The sequence below is a fragment of the Falco rusticolus genome, chromosome 4 (genome assembly GCF_015220075.1).
Source record: "Falco rusticolus isolate bFalRus1 chromosome 4, bFalRus1.pri, whole genome shotgun sequence".
Taxonomy (NCBI): Eukaryota; Metazoa; Chordata; class Aves; order Falconiformes; family Falconidae; genus Falco; species Falco rusticolus.
In genome coordinates this window covers 18,239,069-18,260,604 of record NC_051190.1, presented here as the reverse complement: position 1 = coordinate 18,260,604, position 21,536 = coordinate 18,239,069, and the positions used below count along the sequence as shown (strand labels likewise).

At 47.0% G+C, this 21,536-nt stretch overlaps 1 protein-coding gene across 5 annotated transcripts in view; it reads left to right on the top strand.

Annotated features, from left to right (window-relative positions):
* The window catches only part of FRMD4B (FERM domain containing 4B), a 137,984-nt gene extending 117,191 nt beyond the window's left edge, over positions 1-20,793 (top strand). For all 5 annotated transcript variants that reach the window (XM_037383971.1, XM_037383968.1, XM_037383970.1 and 2 more), the window contains 12 exons: positions 4,800-4,876; positions 5,920-6,058; positions 6,568-6,709; positions 7,537-7,670; positions 7,761-7,880; positions 9,130-9,358; positions 12,577-12,633; positions 13,989-14,136; positions 15,340-15,465; positions 16,594-17,399; positions 17,965-18,097; positions 19,554-20,793. In XM_037383971.1, coding sequence (XP_037239868.1) covers positions 4,800-4,876; positions 5,920-6,058; positions 6,568-6,709; positions 7,537-7,670; positions 7,761-7,880; positions 9,130-9,358; positions 12,577-12,633; positions 13,989-14,136; positions 15,340-15,465; positions 16,594-17,399; positions 17,965-18,097; positions 19,554-19,674 — 2,232 coding nt within the window. In that variant the 3' untranslated portion in view covers positions 19,675-20,793. The remainder of the gene's footprint in view (positions 1-4,799; positions 4,877-5,919; positions 6,059-6,567; positions 6,710-7,536; positions 7,671-7,760; positions 7,881-9,129; positions 9,359-12,576; positions 12,634-13,988; positions 14,137-15,339; positions 15,466-16,593; positions 17,400-17,964; positions 18,098-19,553) is intronic.
* The last annotated feature ends 743 nt before the right edge of the window (positions 20,794-21,536 follow it).

Here is a 21,536-nt window from a genome sequence, read left to right as displayed (position 1 = left end):
ACTGGCTTAATATGTACGAGATGAAGGATGCCTTCAGGTGAGCTCTGCCAATTTATGCTGGCACAGGTGGGAGCAGTCTGCTGCCTCCTCTCAGAAGCTGCTGCAGGTGGAGCAGTTTGTGCCATCTCCTCAAATGCTTCCCTCCCTGGCCAGGAAAAGCAATTTAAAACAAAAAGATTTCAGTTGAGGATAGTATGCCAGACAGTAAACTGCAACGGAGGGGCTGAAATGCAGCCCTTCTTCCAGCATTGCCGGCAGGGTGGTAATTTCCTTCACCGGGGTGGGGTGCATTCCTGTGGGCAGAAATCTTTTTATGTTTCCATGGTCTGAATTGCCAGATTTGTCTGGAGATTGCTGTTCCCAGCCAGTTCCTGGGATGCTGGTTGCTGAACCTCCTTACAGGATCTGCACGTACCACCAGTTGCTTTGAAAGCGCTTCCCGAGGGGAAGGCTGCTGCTAACACTGTAGTGTGGTTTGCACTTCCATGCTCAATGATCCCTTGGGTGGAAATTCAGAAATTCAGAGGTCTGGGTAATTTAGCTTGTGGTCAGGATTTGCCATCAAATTCAGTGGGAAACATCCTGGCTGCAAAGCCAGCATGTGCTGTGCCCAGGGCTGGCGCAGCAGCGCTTGGCTGCACTACCCGTGCAGCCAGCTTCTCTCTTGGTTTTTCACCCCCTTGCAAAAAAAAAAAAAAAAAAAAAAAAAAAGTAAACAAAATGCATCAGGCTATAGGAATATTAAGCAAAGGGCCCCTGAGCAGCTCTCTGGCGTGTCTCAAGGTGGAGGCCCTGCCAGTTCCTGCCTGTGATCCTGATGGGGCCGTTTTTCCGAGCCAGTGAGCTCCTGCTGTCAGGCCCAGACAAACTTGCATTTTATTCAAAACTGGATGTAAAATCAGCCAGGTAGGGGTGGGGAAAAAGTTGCTTCTTTTACTAAGGTGTCTCCCTACTTAAGCAGTCTGTGTCTGCTCTGTGTCTTGTTAGACTACAATTACAGCTCCTTTTGCATGGAAAGGAAGGTTAGAAGGGTGACACCTTTTTGTTGGATGTTCTGCAGTATCGGGAAGAGGATCGCAGCAGAAATGCAGGAAGCTTAAAGTCATGGGCTGGCAAAAGCAGCAGCTGGGTGGCAGGAACCTGGCTGGTGCATGGAGGGGGCTGAGTAAGGAGGTGCAATCAGGGAGCTTCGCCCCTCCACCTTCTCCAGAAAGACCCAGAAAACCAACCTCAGCCAGGCTACGTTCAGCCTGTAGTCGGATAGGGCTGTATGGTCAGGCAGCCCTTGCCATACTCCCTGCAATTTTCAGGAGCTTTTAAGGATCAGGCAATCTAAATGGATGGGAAGGCTATTAGGAAAACATTCATTAGCTCAGGTGGACCTAATCGTCTGGTTAAAGAGAACATGCATTGCAAAACTTCCACAAAAACATTTTAATTATTCCTAATTGTTCTTCCAGCCCTCAAAAACCAGTTTGATTTCCAGATTATTATTATTTTTTTTACAACTCTTTTGTCTTTTAATATGCATGTTGTTTAGGTAGGATTGAAATTAGGAATGATTTAGAAACATGTCTCTACAGAGTTAGGGAGTATTTGAAGAGCAGGAAGACTCTAGTGCAGTGATGGTTTCCTGAGTATTGCCTTTTGACCACAATTTAGAAAAGTTTTATTTGAAGGAGTTCATAGAATTTCATTCGGTGTACTATAGTTTATTTTTATTCCTTTTTTTCCCCCCCTTCGTTGTATTGAGACCTTTTTTCCTTCTTTTTGTCCTCATGAATCCAGCCATGATTATTTTTAAGTGCACCTATATAAATATTATTAGTCCACAACTTATTCTGGAGCTACTCATACAATCACTGGCCTTTTGTTTAAGGACCTGACTGCAGGAGGGTTTGTTGGAGGAGCTGATTGCTAAGGAGCTCATGTTGTTCTGAAGTGAGATGGCTGAACAGGGCGCTTCTCAGTCCAGAGGAGAACAAATGCACCCTGTGTGCGGAATTTTGAACCCGGCTTGCCCGGTGGAGCAGCAGAGGGACAGCCATGGGTGCCACAGCCCCGTGGAGGCGAGTGTCTGCGCTGAATGTGCCGGCGCATCGGGCGCCCAGCAGCTCCCGCTTGGGCTGGGATGGATCGCACAGGGTGGGGAGGAAGTGGAGCACAGCTCTACCCACACCCTGAGGCAATACCACGCAGGTTTTTTTAAAAAGGCAAAGACTTTTTTTTTTTTTTTTTTTTTGTGTTTCTTCTCTTTTTGCTTTCTTTTTCCTCTTTTTCCCTGCTCTCCTGCCTCAGCACCAAAGGTAATCAGGGGTACATCTCACCCAAGGTTGGTGTTGGATTTGCACTTGACAGATTTGCTCCTCACAGAGGGTCCCCCCAGCCCCTCGGAGTGCTGGTGTCCCTCTGCCCGGGCAGGAGCCTGCTCAAGGCCATGAGGCAGCTGCACACTGTCCCCCTGCCAGACGTGACCCTTGTCACCCCCGCTGCCCCACAGGCAGGCAACCCCTTCTCCCGCAGCCCTCGGGAATGCCGAGTGCGTCCGGTGGTGGAAAACCCAGAGGAAGTGATAAAGGGGACAAGGGGATGGGGAGTCAACACCTGCAACCGATAAGAGGCAGCAAGGCGGTTTTTCCCAGAGGTCAGGGTCAAAGCCCGCCCATCGTTGTTACGAGCGTGGGAGCAGGGCACCACGCTTCTGGTCCAACCTGTTGCCTCTCGGGCATGAGTCAATGCCAGCAGGGCCAGGGCTCGGCCACCACGGGGGCTTGGGGGGCTGCTGCAGCCCCTCACCATGCCGGGTCCCACCACAGCCCCCCGCTGAGGGCTCAGCATGCTCTGAAGGGGCACAGCCCCTCGGTGGAAACCTTCTTCTCTTCCCTCCTCGGTTGGGTTTTCCCTTTATCTGGGAGGAAGGGTGGGTCGGGAGGCGTCGCTGCCGCGGGGAGCGGCGGTGATGTCAGGCGTGTGTCAGCAGTGGGAGGCGAAGCCGGTGGAGCACCGGCGGGGAGGGATGGCACCGTGGCCGCCTCTTGCTCCACACTTCCCATGTCACCCCTGAATATCCCTGATGCTTCCCAGAGTGGCCGGTGGTACCAGGGAGAAGGGGCCGGTGCTGCAGGGAGGTGAGTGCCGGGGGCGGCTGTGAGGGGAGGTGGGCGGCCGGGGTCCTGCTGGGGATCCCTGCGCACTGCAGCACCCACAGGTGCTATTGCTCAACATCCTGACGCACTGCATGAGCTGTTGGAACTTTTGAAAAATGTATTTATTTAACAGTTCAATGCCAACTTATAAAGAGGGCTCTTCTGAAAGCAACATGGATTGGACGAGGTGCTTTTAATACAAAGATAAACTTATTTAAGCATCAGGGTAAAACTTCCACAGTCTTCTGGGAAATGACTGATTAGTTTAAGTAAATGACATTTCCCCTTGCTGCATTTTTCACATAGCAGGGTCTAATGATAAATTGTAGTACTAGAAAGGAAAGCTTTAACTAAACAGAGGGAAAGGTCACCGAGAGCGCCAGCATTTTCCCCGCAAGCGCATGCCCTGGGTTTTGTTTCATTTACGATCCGTGTTAAGAATATCTCAAGCGCAGTGTGGTGTAACTAGTAATTTTTTTCTGTAACTCAAAGTTCTTCCGTAGTCGGAGCATGGCGTGCCGGGTTGTGGCAGAGGCCAGCGGGAATGTCGCGTGTCCAGGGGACTGCCAGTGGGGTGGCTGCACCCTCGGAGGCTTTGGAAATCTCCTGTGGGGAAGGAGGGGGTCGCTGGAATGGCACAGGTGCCTCGGCTGGATCGTGCAGGTTGCCAGCTGATCTCCCTCTGGACGCTGGCCCTGCCTGGGTGGAAGTACCTCGGCTGCCTCCGCCTGGGCTGTAGCTCTGGAAAGCAGCCGGCTGTAAACTACAGCACGTGTGTGCCGCACCTGTGCACCCTGTCATCTTCAGGTGATGTCCCTGGGGACACCTGTGTGGCTTTCCGTGTGCACCCACGCACCCTGGCACTGCTGGGGGGGGCAGGAGGTGGAGCTGCAGAAACCTGCGCTGAGGGGCCAGGGAACAGCTCGGCCAAATGCAGCCCCTGACGGATCCCACCCGGAGGGTGGCTAATGCTGGTGCAAAGGGAGAGCGGATTCGTATGAAATTCTGATCCCACGGGTGCAGCTGCCAAGCCCTGGTTGACTTTGATCTCTTCTCTCAGCTGGCACTTTGCAGGAAATCTGTGGTTTCCTTACAGGAGTATGTGTTGTGGGGTGCCTTCCTCCTGCAGCTGCTCTTTCTCTGCATGTGTTGTACCCCTGCTCCAAAATGTCATGCTGAACCTCTCACCCAGTGTCTTCAGTGGAGAAAAGTCTTGGTTTGCCCTGAGCTGCTGCCATTCCCTGGGGATGTTCTGACTGAGGGAAGAGACTGTAGGTGTCTATGCAATGACTTTGTATAGAGATTTTTGCATTTAATCAGAGAGAAGGCAGCTTTAGCTGCCCTCCCAAGTTCTTTGTGAACCTCTAGCAGTGAAATTAAATGTGCTGTTAATGGAAACAGATATTGTCACAGGCAAAATCCTCAATCTGCAATGCGTTGTCTGTAAGAGTGTGAAATCACTTGAGAGGCATCCTATATGTTTGTATCTATGTACTTATTTTAGTTGATGTTATGAATGTTGTTGTTGCTGAGCCCATGCATAGCTGAGGATACACAGGAATTGTAATTTGCAGAAATTGCATAACCCTGGGGGCAGGAGCCTGGTGATTCTTGTAGTGACAGTGTTCTGCTTCTCTCTTGCAATTCTCCTAGCTATTTCAATGGAAACAGCTGGAAAATCTCTATTTCCGTGAAAAGAAGTTTGCTGTGGAAGTACATGATCCCCGCAGGTAAGGCTGGGGGAAGCGGTTGCAGCAGTGGGATGAGTCGTTACCCAGCCTGGGGATTCGTCGTCATCTGTTAGCAGATGGGGATGGGAGGGTGCCTCCAAGTTTAACATGGAGCTGAGTTTACTGTGGGCTTTGTGACACTGAGCCTGATCCTGCACTTGGCAGGGTGGCCGGGCTGGATGCAGCCTGTGGGTGATGGACACGCGGCGCTGTGATGTTGAAGAGGTACAGGCACAGTGTGCAACCTGGAGTGACTGTTCCTGTGTTACAGCTCTGGGTGTTCTTCTCTCAGATGTGTCCCCCAGGGGAGCTCCTGGAGCAGAGGGAGGGCTATCTGTCATGGCCACATTTGCTCACTGTATAAAACCCTTCCCCGAAAGGCCACTGTAACGTGCCTGTGCAGCAGGAGACCCAGGAATGCAGCCTGCAGGACCCAGACATGCCTTTCTTGCTCACCTTCTTCCCTCCCCTGCCTTGGCAGCAATACTCCCTCCTCAGAGCTTGAGCCTCCAGCGGCCCAGAGGAGCCCTGCCAGTTTGGGTGGGAGCTCGCCCGCGGGCTCTTTTCCTTGTGCTAAGAAGAAAGAGCCTTTGCCCAGGGTGAATTTCTGACTCCACTTTCCTTCCTGCTTCTCCTGCTGCCATCCTTTCTATCTCTGGCACAGGACCACTGTGCCTCTCAGTTGGGCCCAGGGGAGTGACGAGATGCTCTGCTGATCCCCCCAGATCCCCTATCCTGCCTGGTCACTCCTTTCGGGACCCCATGGCAGTCTGCTTGCCCTTTCTGCATTTATAGTGTACCCAACCATTGGTCTCATTAGCCACAATTATGCTGCTGAGCTAAAAGGCACAGCGGTTGTTACTGCTGCCCGTTGCAAAGGTTGACCAGGAGGGACTTCAACCTTGTAAAAGTAAGAGAAGGTTAGGAGGGAAGAAAGGCAGCAATGCCGGGTGGTGGGGAGAAGGAAATCTGGAGAGAGGGGCATGTGGGAGTTAAAACCTCAAGGACTTGTCTTGAAATTGCGTTTATCTTTGCCGCTTCAGAATTTCAGTGTCAAGAAGGACCTTTGGTCAGAGTGGATTGGTAGTGCAAACCTGGTATGCAAATACTTCCCTGATCAAGTCCATCTGGGTGATGGCCATCAGTCAACATCAGTTTTACTTGGACAGAAAGCAAAGCAAAGTAAGTTATAAGGCATTTTACTGTGGGCATAAGTTTCAACACCTTTCCGGAATACCCTTCACTGTATGTTTTCTTTAGCTTGAACTACTCTCCAGAGTAAAAGTACACATTGTTTTTGTCAGCTTTTTGAGCAGTCTATTAGCAACAGTATTGTTATTTGATCCATCTTAGCCTGTGTGCAATTAAGGGCTATGGAACTGTAATCACTGAAGAGGGAATTCCCACATCTCAGTGTTTAACCTGCTTTTTCTTTTGTCTCCTTCTCCTGTTCACTTTGAACATGGTGAAAACAGCAAAGAGATTTGGAACTGGGAGATGGTTCAGGCTTTGGGGGCAGAAGGGAGAGGAATGCCAGCACACTGAGCTCCCTGATGCTGTTGCTTTAGCCTTTAATCTTGTGGGAGATGAGGTGTGAAACATCATCTTCTGTGACCCCCTGGTTCTGAAGTTAATTAGAGGTAACTTGATGAGGCTGCATTTTCTTTTTTTTTTTTTTTTAACTCCTTCAGGCAAAAATTCCTTCAGCCAGAAGTTTGGATGATATCGCCATGGATCTGACGGAGATGGGAACACCAAAAGTTTCAAAACTAGTGACTTTGGAGGCAAAGAACCAACTTATTATGGCCAGCAACGGCAGTTTGATCTCATCAGGTAATATTTCATGTAAATGCAACCTAGTGAAGTACAGTGGGGCTTGTGTATGTGAAGAGGGAAAGCAAGGCTAGCTGGCCATAAATACGGTGACACATGTGAAGGCATGTATTAGTTATGTATCTGAAACAGTAGTATCGATGGTATGATCTGCTGTTTCCCCTCCATAACTAAATCGGAAATAAAAATCTGCTAGATGGATAAGCACCCGTGTACTCTTGGTCCATGAATAACTTGATATCAGTTTACCAGTCAGTCCTTGCATGAGTGTAAGTCTCAAAGTCCGGGGGAAATTGAATCCAGGCTGCCCTGAAGCACCTGTTCTGGGAGCTGAATTGCCCTGAACTTCCTCAAACGTGAGCAGAGAAGATAAATGCTTCCCAATAAAGCTCAGCCCTGGAGTGGACTTCAGGTCTCTCCCTTGGCTGTGGAGGAGGGGCAAAGGTGGGAGGTAGAAGCCTGGCTGCTGCACCTCGATGCCTCGAGGTGAAGCCCAAGCGAGGACCCTCGGTGTCTGTCTCAAAAGCAAAGCCAAAGCCAAAATGTCAACTATATTGTAGATCTTGTTAGTGTAATGATTTATATTTTGGGTGGTGGGGTTTTGGGCTGTATACTTGGGACTTGCCATGCAAATATATACATTGGGGGGTTGAAAAAGCTAATTTCCTGAAAGCCTGCTTGCTGGATGACAGGAGGGCTGGATGTTGCACTTAAAATAACGAGTCGTTTTGCTGGGCTGGACTGCTTTGGGTAGATCGCAGCTTACTCAACCAGATAGAAAAGGCTTTTAAATGCAAAACCTGTGATATAGAAAGTGTATTTTTCAGGCTCTCAGGATTCAGAGGTCAGTGAAGAACAGAAGAAGGAGAAAATTATGGAACTAAAGAAGAAAGAGAAACTCCTTCAGGAAAAACTGCTGCAGAAAGTTGAGGAGCTGAAGAAAATCTGCCTGCGGGAGGCGGTGAGAACTGCACCTTGTGCTGGGGTCGGGGTGGGTGAGAGCCCTTCTGTCCCTCTGGGACCTTCACGTGGAGCCCATTCTGTTCCCCAGGAGCTGACGGGTAAGATGCCCAAGGAGTACCCTCTGAGCGCCGGGGAGGATCCTCCCCAGGTCAGGAGACGTGTTGGCACAGCGTTCAAGCTGGATGACAACCTGCTCCCCAGCGAAGAGGTGAGTGCTGCAGTTTGTTTTCACAGCAGAGGTGGGGTGGCCAGACCGGTGGCCAAAGCCACTTGTAAATAATCCAGTTCTTCCCTGATTGTTTAAGAGGAGGCAGCTGGGACAGCCACTTGCATAGGCTGGGGCATTTAGGAGGGCACTGCCCCCTTTCAGCCATGCTGCCTTCGAAACGACCAGGAAATTGGGTGTTTCAAGACCTTAAAATTTCCTAACCTGAACCCCTGATTTGGGCATGCTGCTTGAATTCTAATGGGCATTTTGCTGCTAATTAGAGAAGAGTGGGTGCATAACACCATTTGGCAACCCATGGCTATAAGCTTTTCTCGAGCGTTGATTTGTGTCACGTTCAGATTGTGTTCAAACTCCCAACATGGCAGAGGTGTGCGCTGTCCCTCTTGCAAAATCATCTCTCCATGAGCATAGCTGTGTGACAGGTGACAGAGATTTATCTCTTGCTGAATGCAAGTTCCACCTAAATAAAAGCTCTCTCTATTGCTCAAGAAGCTAATACGAACTTTGCTGGCAGAGACTGACTCAGGAGATACGATAATTCAATATCAAGTTTCTAGACATGTATCATTCCCCTCAGTCCTTGTGAGGTTTGTTAACAAGCTTTATCATCCAACTAGTAAGTAGGCGTTGGGCACTTTGCATCTGTCGTTCACCAAAAACTCACCGCCTTGGCTCACAGGACTGGTGTAATCCATGTCTGCAGCAAACTGATTTTATGTGGACTGCTCAAATGCTATTAAAACAAAATTCTGCTGACTGGATTTAGTAATGTGTTGCTTAGCACTTCTGCAGTGCCTTTCGTCTGAGCTTCTCAAAGCTGTTTACAAACATTTCATTAAAGCCTCCAACTCCCTGTTATGTAGGTATGGCGATGTTAATTCCCATTTTTATTTTCGCCAAAGTAGAGAGAGATTTTGAACAGACATTTTCAGGCTTGGACTCGGGGCAGGAGGTTTAGTGATCTAAACCTGAGTTTAGGTGTCTGTTTTGTCACCCAGGCTGGAGAACTTTGGACCTTTCTCAAGAGATCTCATAATCTTACACTAGTCTGAGAAGTAAGATCTAAGAGTTTCATATACTAGCATTCTTGTGTATAAACTTTGGTATTTCTCTGTTTTGCGCCCAAGATTTCACTTCCTTAGCACAAAAATTGATCTTCTGTTCAATAACCTTCATTGATAATTTCTACCCAGAGTACAAGCAAATAACTGATCTCACAAATTTGCAGGATCCTGCTTTGCAGGACTTGGAGAGCAATTTTATCATACAGCAAAAGCTGGTGGAAGCTGCAAAGAAACTTGCTAGTGAGCCTGACCTCTGCAAAAACGTGAAGAAGAAAAGAAAGCAGGAGTATGCTGATGCTGTGAAAAAGCTGCAAGAGATAGAAAATTCCATAAATGAATATAGAATCAAGTGTGGCAAAAAACCAACCCAGAAATCAAGTCTTACTCTACCAGGTAAGCGAGAGAATTCCCTGTGTTCAGATGAAAACAGGGCACAAAAAAGTTATTTGGATCACTTACGAGTTTTGTTTACATCTTTTCTATATGGTTTTTATCTTCTCCAAGGTAGCTAACTAAGAAAAATGAGGTGAAATTGCTGCATCTGATACGCTAGATGCAGTGCTTATAGGCTCAGGGCAGAACAGGCTGCAGTTTTAGGAACAAGTGCAGGCAGGTTCCAGCACCAGGCACAGACTGAAGGTGCTGGCAGGAGCATCTCAGCCACAACTGGTGTGAATTCACAGTGCATGGCGTGCAGTTGTCTGTCTAACCTGCCACGTGTGAGATCTCTCTCCCTTCTGCAGTGCTTCTGCTCCAGCAAAAATAGAGCCTGGCAGTTCTTCTACAGGATCAAAGACTTTGTTACCTGATTAAAACCTACTGATCTCCAGGAAGACATAAGTGAAGTTCAAGAGTTTATGGATGCAAATAAATTTTTAACTAAATCCATTTGCCGCCAATGAGCACAGTGAAAGCAGATACCCTTGGCCCCCTCCATTCTGAAAGTGCGATTTTTGCTAAGGGAGGTGAGATCCTTGCTTCTTCTTAGGATAAAGCATGGAAACTTGCTAATATCCGAGCCAACTGAAGGCATTTGGGAGTAGTAAAAGCTCATAGGTATTGCAGGCTCCTCTAGTTTCTACAGTGGTTAACAGTTTCAGGACATGTTTTACCTCTCCCCTCCATGGAAAATATCTATGGATAATTGTTAATGTTTAGCTGATTTCTTTTTTTCCCTCTTTGTCCCAGAGAAAATATTGTTTTGTGAGGTTAGTGGGGTTTTTTCCTGGGAATTACAAGGTGGGAAAGAAAATGCAAAATTTTTCTGTTGTTAATATTGATATACTCTTACTGACCCTTGAGATGAGAGATTTTGCCAACGTTATGTTTTCCCTGAAGGAGACCTTTCTCCCTTGCACTGCCAGGTTTCTGTTGGGGAAAGCTTTGCCATGTCCCATTCCTGTTGAGAGCTTGATTTGGCTCCTTACCCAGCACCAACCGTGGCAGCGCTGGGCTATCCATCATCACAAAGTGCTTACTCTAAAAGGTTGATGATTGCTATATAATGTGGCCCAGCTAGTTCCTGATTGACAGAGATGAGGAAAACATCTGTTTTTCCAGTCTCTTGCTCACCAATCTGGATACTAATCATGGGAGGCCCTGTATTACCTGGGACACGTGGTGTGTAGGAATAACCAGGGAGCTGCTGAAGGCTAGTGAGCAGCGAGAGCCCCATGGGGCAGCATCCGTGCACAGTCACTGTTTGTTGTTGCAGGCAGGTTTTTGTCCTGTTGTGCAAACAAGCAACTTAGGAGTCGGTCCTTAAACGTTTAGCCCATCATTTTGCAACATTTGGTACATGGCATCCTTGTTTGCTGCCTGAGAAGGTGGATGTAGCCAGAAGGAACTAGACTCTGTGTCTTGGAGGGTTTCCCTGCAGGTAGGGACTGCAAGACAGCGAGTGCTTAGCCAGCAGTAAGTTAACTGCATTCCCTTCCAGATCCTGACGCTTGCACTGTAGCATGTATTTGTTTACCTGAAGCAGAACTGTCATCTGCTTCAATAACTGATTTTATGTGTAAGCTTTTCACCATCACTGACGGTACTCTCTGGCTAAGGGTACACGGTTTCAGAAGGCTAAGCAGTGATGAGTCGTTTGTGTCCTGTGAATTTGGGGAATGACTCGTTGGAAATAACATGTTAAATATCAACATTGATTTATTGAATCAAACTGTAGCTATTTTCATCCCAGCCCCTAAGGGATGGGAGATGAAGGACATACTGGACTGTCTCCTGGTCCCTGTGTTCTGCTCACCCTTTCCTTTGCTTCCTCTCTAGCCCAGAGTTTTGTTCCCTTTTGCAGGGATTTTCACAGACTGGGGATTTAAATTCAGAGCTCGCCCATATGTTGTCAGCATTTGCAGACCCCACAGGCATTCAGCAGTGCAGCTTTTGGCTGGCTTTTTTTCCCCTCTTTTCCTTTTCTTCCCCCCAGGTAATTTTTTTTTTGCCTCCTTGCACTGGGCCCAGTTCCTTGTTTCACCACCATATGGTCAAATTCATGTGAATAATCCCCCCCCCCGCAGCTTTTTCCCAGTGTCCGGTTGCAGGCGGAGCTGTAGCGCATCCTCGGTGGTCTGACAAGTCCCTTCAGGGCAGGGGCCAGCCCTGATGTTTGGCTGCTCTTGAAGAGAACTCAATTCTTGTAACCAGACCTTTTCTCCCAGCAAAGCGCAACAGCAAGGGAGCAACATAGGGTGCATGTGTTCATGATGACTGATGGAAGAAGCAGGTGTCACACACAAAGTGGCTGCCACTGTGGACTGTTGTTGCTTCCTTTCCCTTGTGCATGGAGGTTCACACAGACCTTTTATCCACCAGCACTGTCTTGCCCAAAACAGCATAGGAACAGATTTTTCTCTGGGTTAATTGTCTCTATTGCTGCTTTTTATCACCAGCCTAATTTCTTTGCTACTGCTGATCGGTTCTAAACCTTAGCAAGGACAAGATGTTTCTGAGCAAGTGCTAGTATTGAGTAGTATCCAGGTAGGTGCAGTAAAGCACTTAGAATAAATAACAGAATACAAAGGAAACAGAAACAATTTGAACATCCTTAAAACAGTTACTGCTCCCTGTGCTGTCGGAATTTGCAATACCTTGATTGAAATCAGTGGAATTATTCTGGATTGACATTAATGTAACTGAAACAGAATTTGTATGCTGATGAAACATTCAAAAGTGAATGCCAAATTTCAAAAGGCATTTTGTACCTACGTGGTAGGATTTCAGGCATACCTGGAGGAGATTAGATGCTAGCAGCCAAGATCTACATGTCTGTAGGCTCCTGACTCCTATTGAAACACCAAAACACCCTGTGAGATCTGTTGGAAGTTGAGGGGAAAACACTTTGGTAAATCTTGGCCTGATTCCAGCAGCAGCTGAACAAAATCTCCTTTGATAATTACCCAGGTAGCTTGCGGAATTGCAGTGAACATAACAAGTCATGCTGTATTCCAAAGCACGGCTGTCTTCAGGCTGTGGAGGGCTAAAGTATACGGATTGCAGCGGTACAAGTAGCATCTGGCTCTGAAGCTGTAGAAAATAAACCATATGTGATAGTTGGAAATGGATGTTGGGTCTCCTATGCTTAAAGTGCCTGTCTTCATCCACAGATGACATAATTCCATCTGAGAGCAGCTCCCTGTCCGATACAACCACCTACGATGATGGTATGTTGCTTATCCTTTTCTTCCTATGAAGTGTGCCCGTTCAGAGACATTCCTTTGGCTTGCCATGTCCCTTAGCATACTGTCTTGGTGGCTTTCGATGACAAATTACTTTACAGCAGAGGAAAAAAGAGCTTAATGAGGAATGTCTTTCCTCATCATGGGTTAGTTGTTATTCAAAGTTTCTGCCCTGAAAGCTGAACCCAGTTGCCTTTAGAGAAGGTGATTGGTTTGTTGGTTTTAAGGTGACCAGCCTGCAGGCTGAGGGCACTGTGGATGTCAAATCCTTCATCCCTTGGAAGTGGCCAGAGATGGATGAGCAGCTGGAGGACTTAATGAGCTGGGAGGATTTGCCCCGCCCTTCTGTCCTCATAGCTACTATAAAACTTACAAAAAAGCAGAATAGTCACAGATATTAACGATCTGTTTACGTTTGTCTGTTACCTAGTAAGCTTGCATCTCACATGGGTACGGTGTTTGTTCAGCTTACTCATTTTACACACACGCCCACAGACACACACATTCACACCCTGTTCCACAAGGTGGAAAGGACTTGGTTTGCCTCTCCCTTAAACCGGGTAATCATTATTTGGGGACAAACATTATCTAAGTTATTGCTCACTTTTCACTTAGGGCCTGATTCCCATCCCACTTTGTCCCAGTTTTAGACTGATATAACCCATCTGTTGCTTTAAAATGGAGTTACACCTGATTCCTGCTTCTACAAGTAGAAGTAGAGCCAGGGCTTTGGCTAGTGAGCGCGTTCTCTGTGATGCTCGTCCTGCATTTATATGTGTGTGTTGGAGTTTCCTGTTGGCTCTGATGGGACCTGGGTTGTGCCCTGAGCAAAATGAGAACAAGGATCAAACCAGCGCCTTCCCAATTGCCTTCAGCCAAATGTGTCTCTCCGTTGTCTTTGCTCATTCGGTCGCTTTTGAAGTCAGTCCCTTTTAGGTTGTGTTTCAAAACTAATTCTTAAAACGTCATTTTCAAGTAAGGAGCTGGAAGGTGAAGGAGAGGAACTGGCCTTTGCAGAGGCTGAGCTTGCCTGCTGGGCTCTGGGAAGGATTGTGTGCAAACAGGTGTTTTCCCAAGGAAGTTCCACTCTGTGATCTGGCACAGCCCCAAGCTGGGTGTAATCTCCATGGGAGCCAGGGCTGCTGAGATCTGGAGGAGCCTCTGCAGTGTCCTGTCAGCCTGGAGGAGAGCTGGGTGCAGGCAGGAGAGCCTTTCTACATTCACAGCTTCTCTTGTGGTCTCTGTAGTGCAAAGTTTTTTTGATGTAGGGGCCACAGATTTGCATACAGACCAAAAATATCAAGGATTTTGCTAACGAAAGACCGATTTCTTTCCGACAGTCAGTGAATCGCTTCCTGTGGCAGCACAGAGACCCAGCTCTGCGCAGCTTTCTCCAAGGCTCCCTCCGCCAAAGTCCCTCGGGGTGGAGAGAATTCATCTCAGAAAGTCGTCCATCAACGAGCAGCTCTTGGAAACCAGACACTCCAGGTAGGGCATGTCTTGCTGCCGCCGTGCTCACCGCCTTGCTGGCAGGAGCTCCATCTTGCCCCTGCCATGGTGCCTGTGACTACGGGCACTCCGGTGGAGCCTGGTGCCTCCACTCCTCTGCCGTTACAAGGTTCGGTGATGGGAGCTACATTTCCCACTTAGTAACCAAAGTGTCTGTAAGTGTGTATAAATAGTTGTCACAGTCTCGGAAATTGTCAGGTGGTGTAGTCTTTGTGAAGAGATTTGAGACGGGTGAGAAATTGAATAGCAAGGGCTGCATTTAAGGAATTGCTCGTGCCCACCAATACTGTCATCCTTTGTTTCTTTCTGTGGTTTGTCTTCAGTATTAGTTAAACAACTTGTAGTTTTCCTGATGACTGTGCTTAGTGGCTTCAGGTAACACCAAACCATACCCATTCCTCCCGATGGTATCAGTATTTCAGCAGGTATGCTGTCAAAGCATACAGAATTCGCATTAAGTCCTGATGAGCAATTCCCTGTGTAAGAGCGGAGTTACTGGGATTCAGCCAGCTATCATCAATAGTGCCAGCTGCAGTGACTGACTGAGGTTCCTGGATGTATCTGTGGAAATTAAGCACTTCTGAGCTAAAACAACAGTTCTGTGGAGCGCGTGGGCAGCAGTAGCTCTGCTGATGGTTGTGTGATCACGTTGTATGGGTCTCATCTGGTGCTAGTTGTTCTCAGTGTAAGGTTTCCCACTGATCTTGATACTTCTTGGACTGTGCCTTGCATGAGCAGGCTGTCGAAGGCATGCTTTAAAAATGTGTTAAAGTTTTGGGCAATGTCATGTCTTTGTGTTTTTCTTGCCTGTCGCTCAAGATAAGCAGAATGCTTCTCTGCACGAAGTTCAGAAGCTGAATTACAGCTTTACGTAACCATTTAGCTGTGATGTGCTCTAATTTAAAACCTGATTCCTTTGCTTCTCTGTTATCTGCTCTGTCTCTTCTGCTCCGTACTTCTGTCCTGGGCATCCTGTGAAGACCTCTCCTGAACCACAAGAAAGGGTTGGATTTTTCTTCCAGTTTAACAGTTCTGTAGTTATAGGGGGAAGCACATGCAGTTATGCCCTTACCTGGGGTCTGTGCCCTTCGTTTTATGTCTTCAAGGCTTATGGTCCATCTATTCCACATGCTGTGACTTGCATGGGGTTTAACCTAACTGAGATTGTCTCCTTTGTTACAGGGACCTGCTTTCGACTCACAGCAGTCCTTACCGAACCCTGGACCGGCCACCCCAGCCCCATGGGGGGAGAAGCATGCCTACAACCCCCGTGCTCACACGCAATGCTTACAGTAGCAGCCACTTACAGTAAGTAAGGGAGCTTTGTGTTAGGCAGCAGCAGAATAAAAGCAAATGGTGTTAAGAGGGCAAAGGGTCCTTGGCCATACAGCTTTCCCCACAGCAGGGTCAGGTTCTTAAAATGTCATTGCTGGGTATTGGAGGCACAAGGTTAGTATCAGCCACCATCTGCTGGCACGGTCCTGCACCAGCTTTGTGACACACGAGCGAGGATGTTCATGTGAGCACAAACCCTGTCTGGGCAAACAGCAGCATGCACAAATGGGTGTCCACAAAATCAGGAGTGAGATGGAACCTGGCACACAAATATTGCTTATCTGATCATTAAAGACTATAGGAGAAGAAAGGTCATTTCCAGATAGGCCCCATAGGGACTTTTAACAAATAATGAGTGTTCAAAAGGTTTCTGTAAAATACTCATAAGATAGCCAGAATTTTTTACAATTCCTTTGTGGCCTCGTTTTCTAACAAAGTGAGGCTTATGAAATTGTATTGTGTGTCAGCTAGTGATCTCCCCACAAAAACTTGTTCACAAGCTGACAGTTGTCTGCTGTGGATTATGTTCCTATAAGCTTCCTGAAAAAGCATCCAGATAGAGGAGAGAGCACCCAGTTAGTGCCCTTACTATGGGAAGAGAGCTGCAATGTGAGCTCACCTGTATTATTAGTCACCTGAGAATCCGTGCTGGGGAAGGGGAGATGCTATAAGTCTGATAATGTTATGAAGAGCTCATGGTTTATTTGGCTGGGGTGATGCAGCCTGGAGAGACAGAGCCACGGGAAACCCATCTTCCCGTGTTCTGCTCCCGGCTCGGTTATTTGCACACACTTTACCTATGTAAAAACTGAGAACACCTTCCTGTAAGTCATTACAGAATGTGAGTTTGTGAGCTTTGCTGTATGTATGCCTGTCACAGATTAACCTTACTCAGCATGATTGATTTTTATGAGAGATCTCCTACTGATGGAGCAAATCTAAAATTCAGCCAAGCTGAATTTCTTGTGATGCAGATATTCTGTGTGGAACCGTAAGACTGGGTTTGTGGCATGCCTGACTTGCCTGTGCGTGCTCCCTCCAGTTCTGTGTGTACATTTGCGTGTGACTGCCTTTAACCAGCTGACATCTGTGTTGTTTCAGGCCAGATGTTTCCCCGCACCATTGCCGGCAGCGCAGTGGAAGTCTCGAATCCCAAACCCACCTGCTGTCCGAGGCTCCTGCTGAAAAGGCAGCCTTCACCCTCTCAAAGTCCCAGCGAAGCAGCAGCACAGAGATCCTCGATGATGGATCATCCTACACTAGCCAGTCAAGTGCAGAGTATTACTGCGTGACACCTACTCCCAATCCGTATTATACTACTCAGACGCTCGACAACAGGACCAGGGGTCGAAGACGGTCAAAGAAACAAAACATTTCTGCTGCAAATTCAGGAAGTATGCCAAATCTTGCCCAGAAGGATGTCCGCAATGGTGTCTACCACAAAAGTCAGGAACAGCCTTCCTCTAGTTACTATATTTCTGGATATTCCCCATACACCGAATCTGACATTTATTACAATGGAGGATATGTTTATGAGAGTGATACAGAGGGACAGTACAGCGTCAATCCTTCCTACCGCTCATCAGCACATTACGGATATGACCGTTACAGGGAATTCAGGTCTTACCATGAGGATGAGGTGGACAGAGTACCGCACAACCCATATGCAACCCTAAGGCTTCCACGGAAGCAAGTTGCTAAAACGGAGCACATAACCAAAAACATTCACAAGGCCTTAGTAGCAGAGCATCTCCGTGGCTGGTACCAACGTGCCTCCAGTCAAAAGGAACAGGGTCACAGCCTGCAGGCAGGCTTTGAGTCTGACAGAGGATCTCAAAGGAGTTTGGGCTTTGCTGGTCTGCAGGTGCCGTGCTCTCCTAGCAGTCGGGTGTCATCTTTCTCTTCGGGTAATGTCCTGTTTCTTCTCTGCTGAGTGCTATTTCTAAGCCTCTGCTACACATCAAATTCTGCCCCTCTCTGCTGCCTTGATGAAGTCAGCAGAGTCAAAGCAAGGGTAGAGCTCTGTCCTGAAAGGTAGATGAGGAACCAAACAGGAGCTCAGTGTTCCATGCTTGGGAAGACTCGCTTCTTCTGTGGGTAAAACCACCTTTTGCTCTTTGCAAGTGCAGTAGTCCGAAGGAGCATAAAGAGCTGTACAGGTTTTAAACAAGTGTATTTACCAACTAAAGCTATGTGCAAAACTTCATGCCATCTAAATGCAGTTGCCATGATGGCTTCCAAAATACCGTACAATGAGCATCACTGAGTGGGTCGTGAAGTTTTTTTGAAGAGATTCCCTAGCTCCAAAATACTACTTGCACAGTGCTTTCCTCCCTTACAGGGCTTGCAAATCATGTTTTGTGTTTGCATTGTCTGCATAGATGCTGCTCATGAGAATTGCCTCACTTGTCTCAGCTGATTTTGCTGGAGAAAGATCTAATGTGCTGTAATTTATTATTTTTTTAATTCCAGCATCTTCTGCAAACACTGCTGGGAACTGGCGAAACCCACTTGCACTGGGACTTTCAGACTATGATACGCTGTCCCATTCCTCTTATGCCAGCTGTTACGCGAATGTTTATGGCAACCTTCCTTTGCAGAGCAGGTAAGTAGAGTATATGGAGATTTCCTGCCCTTCTGTCTGCGTTCCACAGGCTGTTGAAACTTCTGAGAAAATCAGCTTGATTCTAAAGGGCCAGGATGAAGAGTAATTATAAGATTGACTTTGTGGGAGCGAGTTGTCTTTGTGTGGAGTAGATCAGTTGTACCACCACTAACTGTACTGCTGATATTCAAGGAAGGGGGAAACAGTCAAATGAATGAATGAACTCATTGGTTGCACAGCAGTTTCCTCTGGCTGGTGCTGGACCATCGAAGATCTTGCATCCCTGGCAGCTGCAATGCTCGGAGCAGCGCTGTGAACAGAGCACCTGCTAAACCCAGTCCCTCTCACCCCCGGTGGCAGGAGGTCTCTCCTGTGCCCCATCAGCAGTCCAGCAGGACACAGTCCTGTTGTGGTTCTGAAGCTGTAGTGCCTGTGCTGATAAACTTTAGGAAAAAAGCAAGGAAAAGAAGCACCTCTTTTCAACCTCGTGTCTGAGCACTGGTGTTTAAAGGTGATGTGACATTACCAGCGCATCTCGCTTGGGAGCTTAACCCGAGCACCAGGCAGATTGTGCAGCTGCTTGCAGAGCCACCCTGCTCGTGGGGGCTCTCCCGAAGGCTGCAGGGAGCCCAGGGTCCACACTGGCCTTGCAGAAATTCCTGCAAGTCTCTCGCTACTTCTACTTGATGTTTTAGGTTTCTTCCCCCTGCTATCACTGGCTGGCTGTTAGCAGTGAGGACAGTGACCTCCTGCCCAGGGGAATGGCTCTGCCCCACAAATGCTGTCACGTTTCAGTACGTTTATGCTAATGTAGCCAGCCGTAGTAAGTACCCCACATGTGTGCCTCCTGCTTTGTGGGTTGCAGTTTGCACTTGCTGCCAGGCTGACGTGTGAAATTACTGAATTTTTTATTTTGTTTGTTTTAAAATAAATGGAAGTGTAAGAAAATATATACAAGCTTCTGCTAGATCCTTGTTTCTAAGCTTAACGGCATGGGCTTTTCTATTGCAGTGATTTAAAAGCTCTACAGTAACAGCATTTAAAAATACAGTTTCTACTAATTTCTTAATTTCCTATAATCGAGCTCTGAAACTCTGCTTATTTTGGCAGCTTTATCTAAATTAGGTTTATTAGCTATTAATTTTCCATATTCTGGATCGCTTGTCTGATCATTCATCTCTTTTATTTTCTATTTTAATGTGATTATGGCAAACGAGCAATCAATGCGCCCTACAGTCTTTGACAATTTATAGCAGCTGAGTTCCCGTTGCGCACAATTTTACTAATTACAGCACAAAAAGTGGGTTTGTGTTTGCATCCAGATCGCGCTGGGGTGAACTCACAGTAGCCAGTGTTGCTGCAAGCCCGAGGGAGCTGTGTGAGTTGGTGGAGCACTTGGGGGCCTGGGGAAGACCCTCTGCTCCCACGGAGCCCTGATGCCCTGTCTCTCTTACAGAGTGTACGCGGAGCCAAGCCAACTGGGTGGCAATGAGGACAGCCGGCTGGAAGACGACTTGCACAACAACGAGCAGAGGTTATTCTGGCACGAGGATTCAAAGCCCGGGACGCTCGTGTAGACTGCCTGCAGCCCCCCATTCGTACCCTTGTGTGCCTTGCACAAAGTGCTGTGAGTCCCAGGCAGGTCTCGGGTGGAACTTCCAAACCAAACAAGAAGAGGAAGCAGGCTGTTTTGCTGGGAAAGATGAAATTCAGCATGAAGAGGGACTGTAGCAAAAAATGACAAAGTCTTACCATGACCGGCATTTCTTTCTGAATCCAGATAGCCTCCACGAGGAAGAGCAAGCCACAGTCGAATCGATGACTAGATGCAGCACTTGGTTGAAGTATTTATATTTAGCAAGCACTTTTTGGGAAGATGGGAAGATTGGAAGGTATTGAAGGCAAACCTCAGAGGAAAAAAAAAAAAAAAGGCAAAAAGGAGACTCTTACGGAAAAACCAGGAATTCTAGGAGCACAATTCTGATGTCTGAAAGAAGAAATGAAAATTTATTCTGCCATGGCTTATGATGACCTGGAAGGACTTTCGTAAGCTTATGAAGGATAGATACTGTGTGTGTGAGTGAGGCAAAGGATGACTTAATCAGTATTGGAACATTACTTGAAGGAAGGCTGGATTATTATTTTTTTTATTATGGAGGTTTGAATGAGTTTATCCTTTTTTTGGGGTGTTGTTAAGAGTGTTTGTTAGCACCACAAGTTTGTTCTGGAAAGAAAAGAATTTGCTGACACATGTTGTGTAAAGCTAAAAGGTGGTTGTGGAGTTTGGAAACAGAAGCAGTAAACTTTGAACTCTCTTTTCCATGATAAAGTGTAATTAATAACCTCCCATTTAATGACCTTTCCGTGGTACAACTTCATTGTGTGGAGGAGCAGGCAAATGTTCACGGTGGCTGCACGGTGACCCCCATTCATCGGGTGACGATTCCATTTTGCTCTGCCATAGTCAACCGAGGGTCCGCAGTGGGGAGCTCCAGTGATCACACAGCAAACAACTCGAGTGTAACGGCCAGTATTTTCAGGTGGATGCAAACAAAAACAGCCAAGCGGGTGCCTTAAAATGAGGGGCATTAGGATTGTACCGCAAGTCCATCTGAACTGCCAGGTGCATTGCGAAGTCACTAAGTGACAGAACAGCATTTTCCCAAAACCATTTGTGTAGGAAAAAAAAAAAAAAAGCGACTGCAGTCTTGATCTAAGGGATAAACCTACCTCACGTCATCCATCTGTAGGAACACAATGGCATGGGTTATCTTGTGTGATTTCCGATGACTCGTTTGCGTACAGTAAAATCTCTCTTGTTTCTCAGCTGTACTGTGCTTCAGGATTCCATAAATGGTGCTCTTTTTTTTTCTTTTATACAAAGGATTAGTTACTCCTTGTTCATATTGTGAATAGAGAAGTTTCTGAAACTTTTTTGACATTTTTTACCAATATTCGAGAGCATGTAATATATACAGAAGGACACACTTGTTAAGCTGGTACTTAGTCGTTTGTATTATTAGGGTCGCGATTTGGAATTAAACAAACAAAACCAAAATAAAAAATAACTTATTTCCTTGTTTTTGCATATTTGTATAGCCTTCTAGAAATGCGAAAGCTCTTTTTGCTTATTCTTTTACTACTTCTGAATTTTTTAGACCTATTATTTTGTATAGGTCAATAAACTAAAAAGTGTGTTACCAAAACCACTTCAGCATTCCTTCTATTTCTACTCGAGTGCTTGGAAAAGTGCAGTGTGTGTTATTTCAGAGCTTTAAAATAAGAGAGACTAAATCACCCTGGTGTGGTTGCTTTTGGCCTGGGGTGTTAGGTTGGGTGCCGGGGGTCAGTGGCCTTGGCTGGGGGAAGCTTGGCCCAAGGCAGATCAGACCCTCCCAAAACTTGTCTGTAAGCCTGGATTTCTGATGGTGCAAGGGGA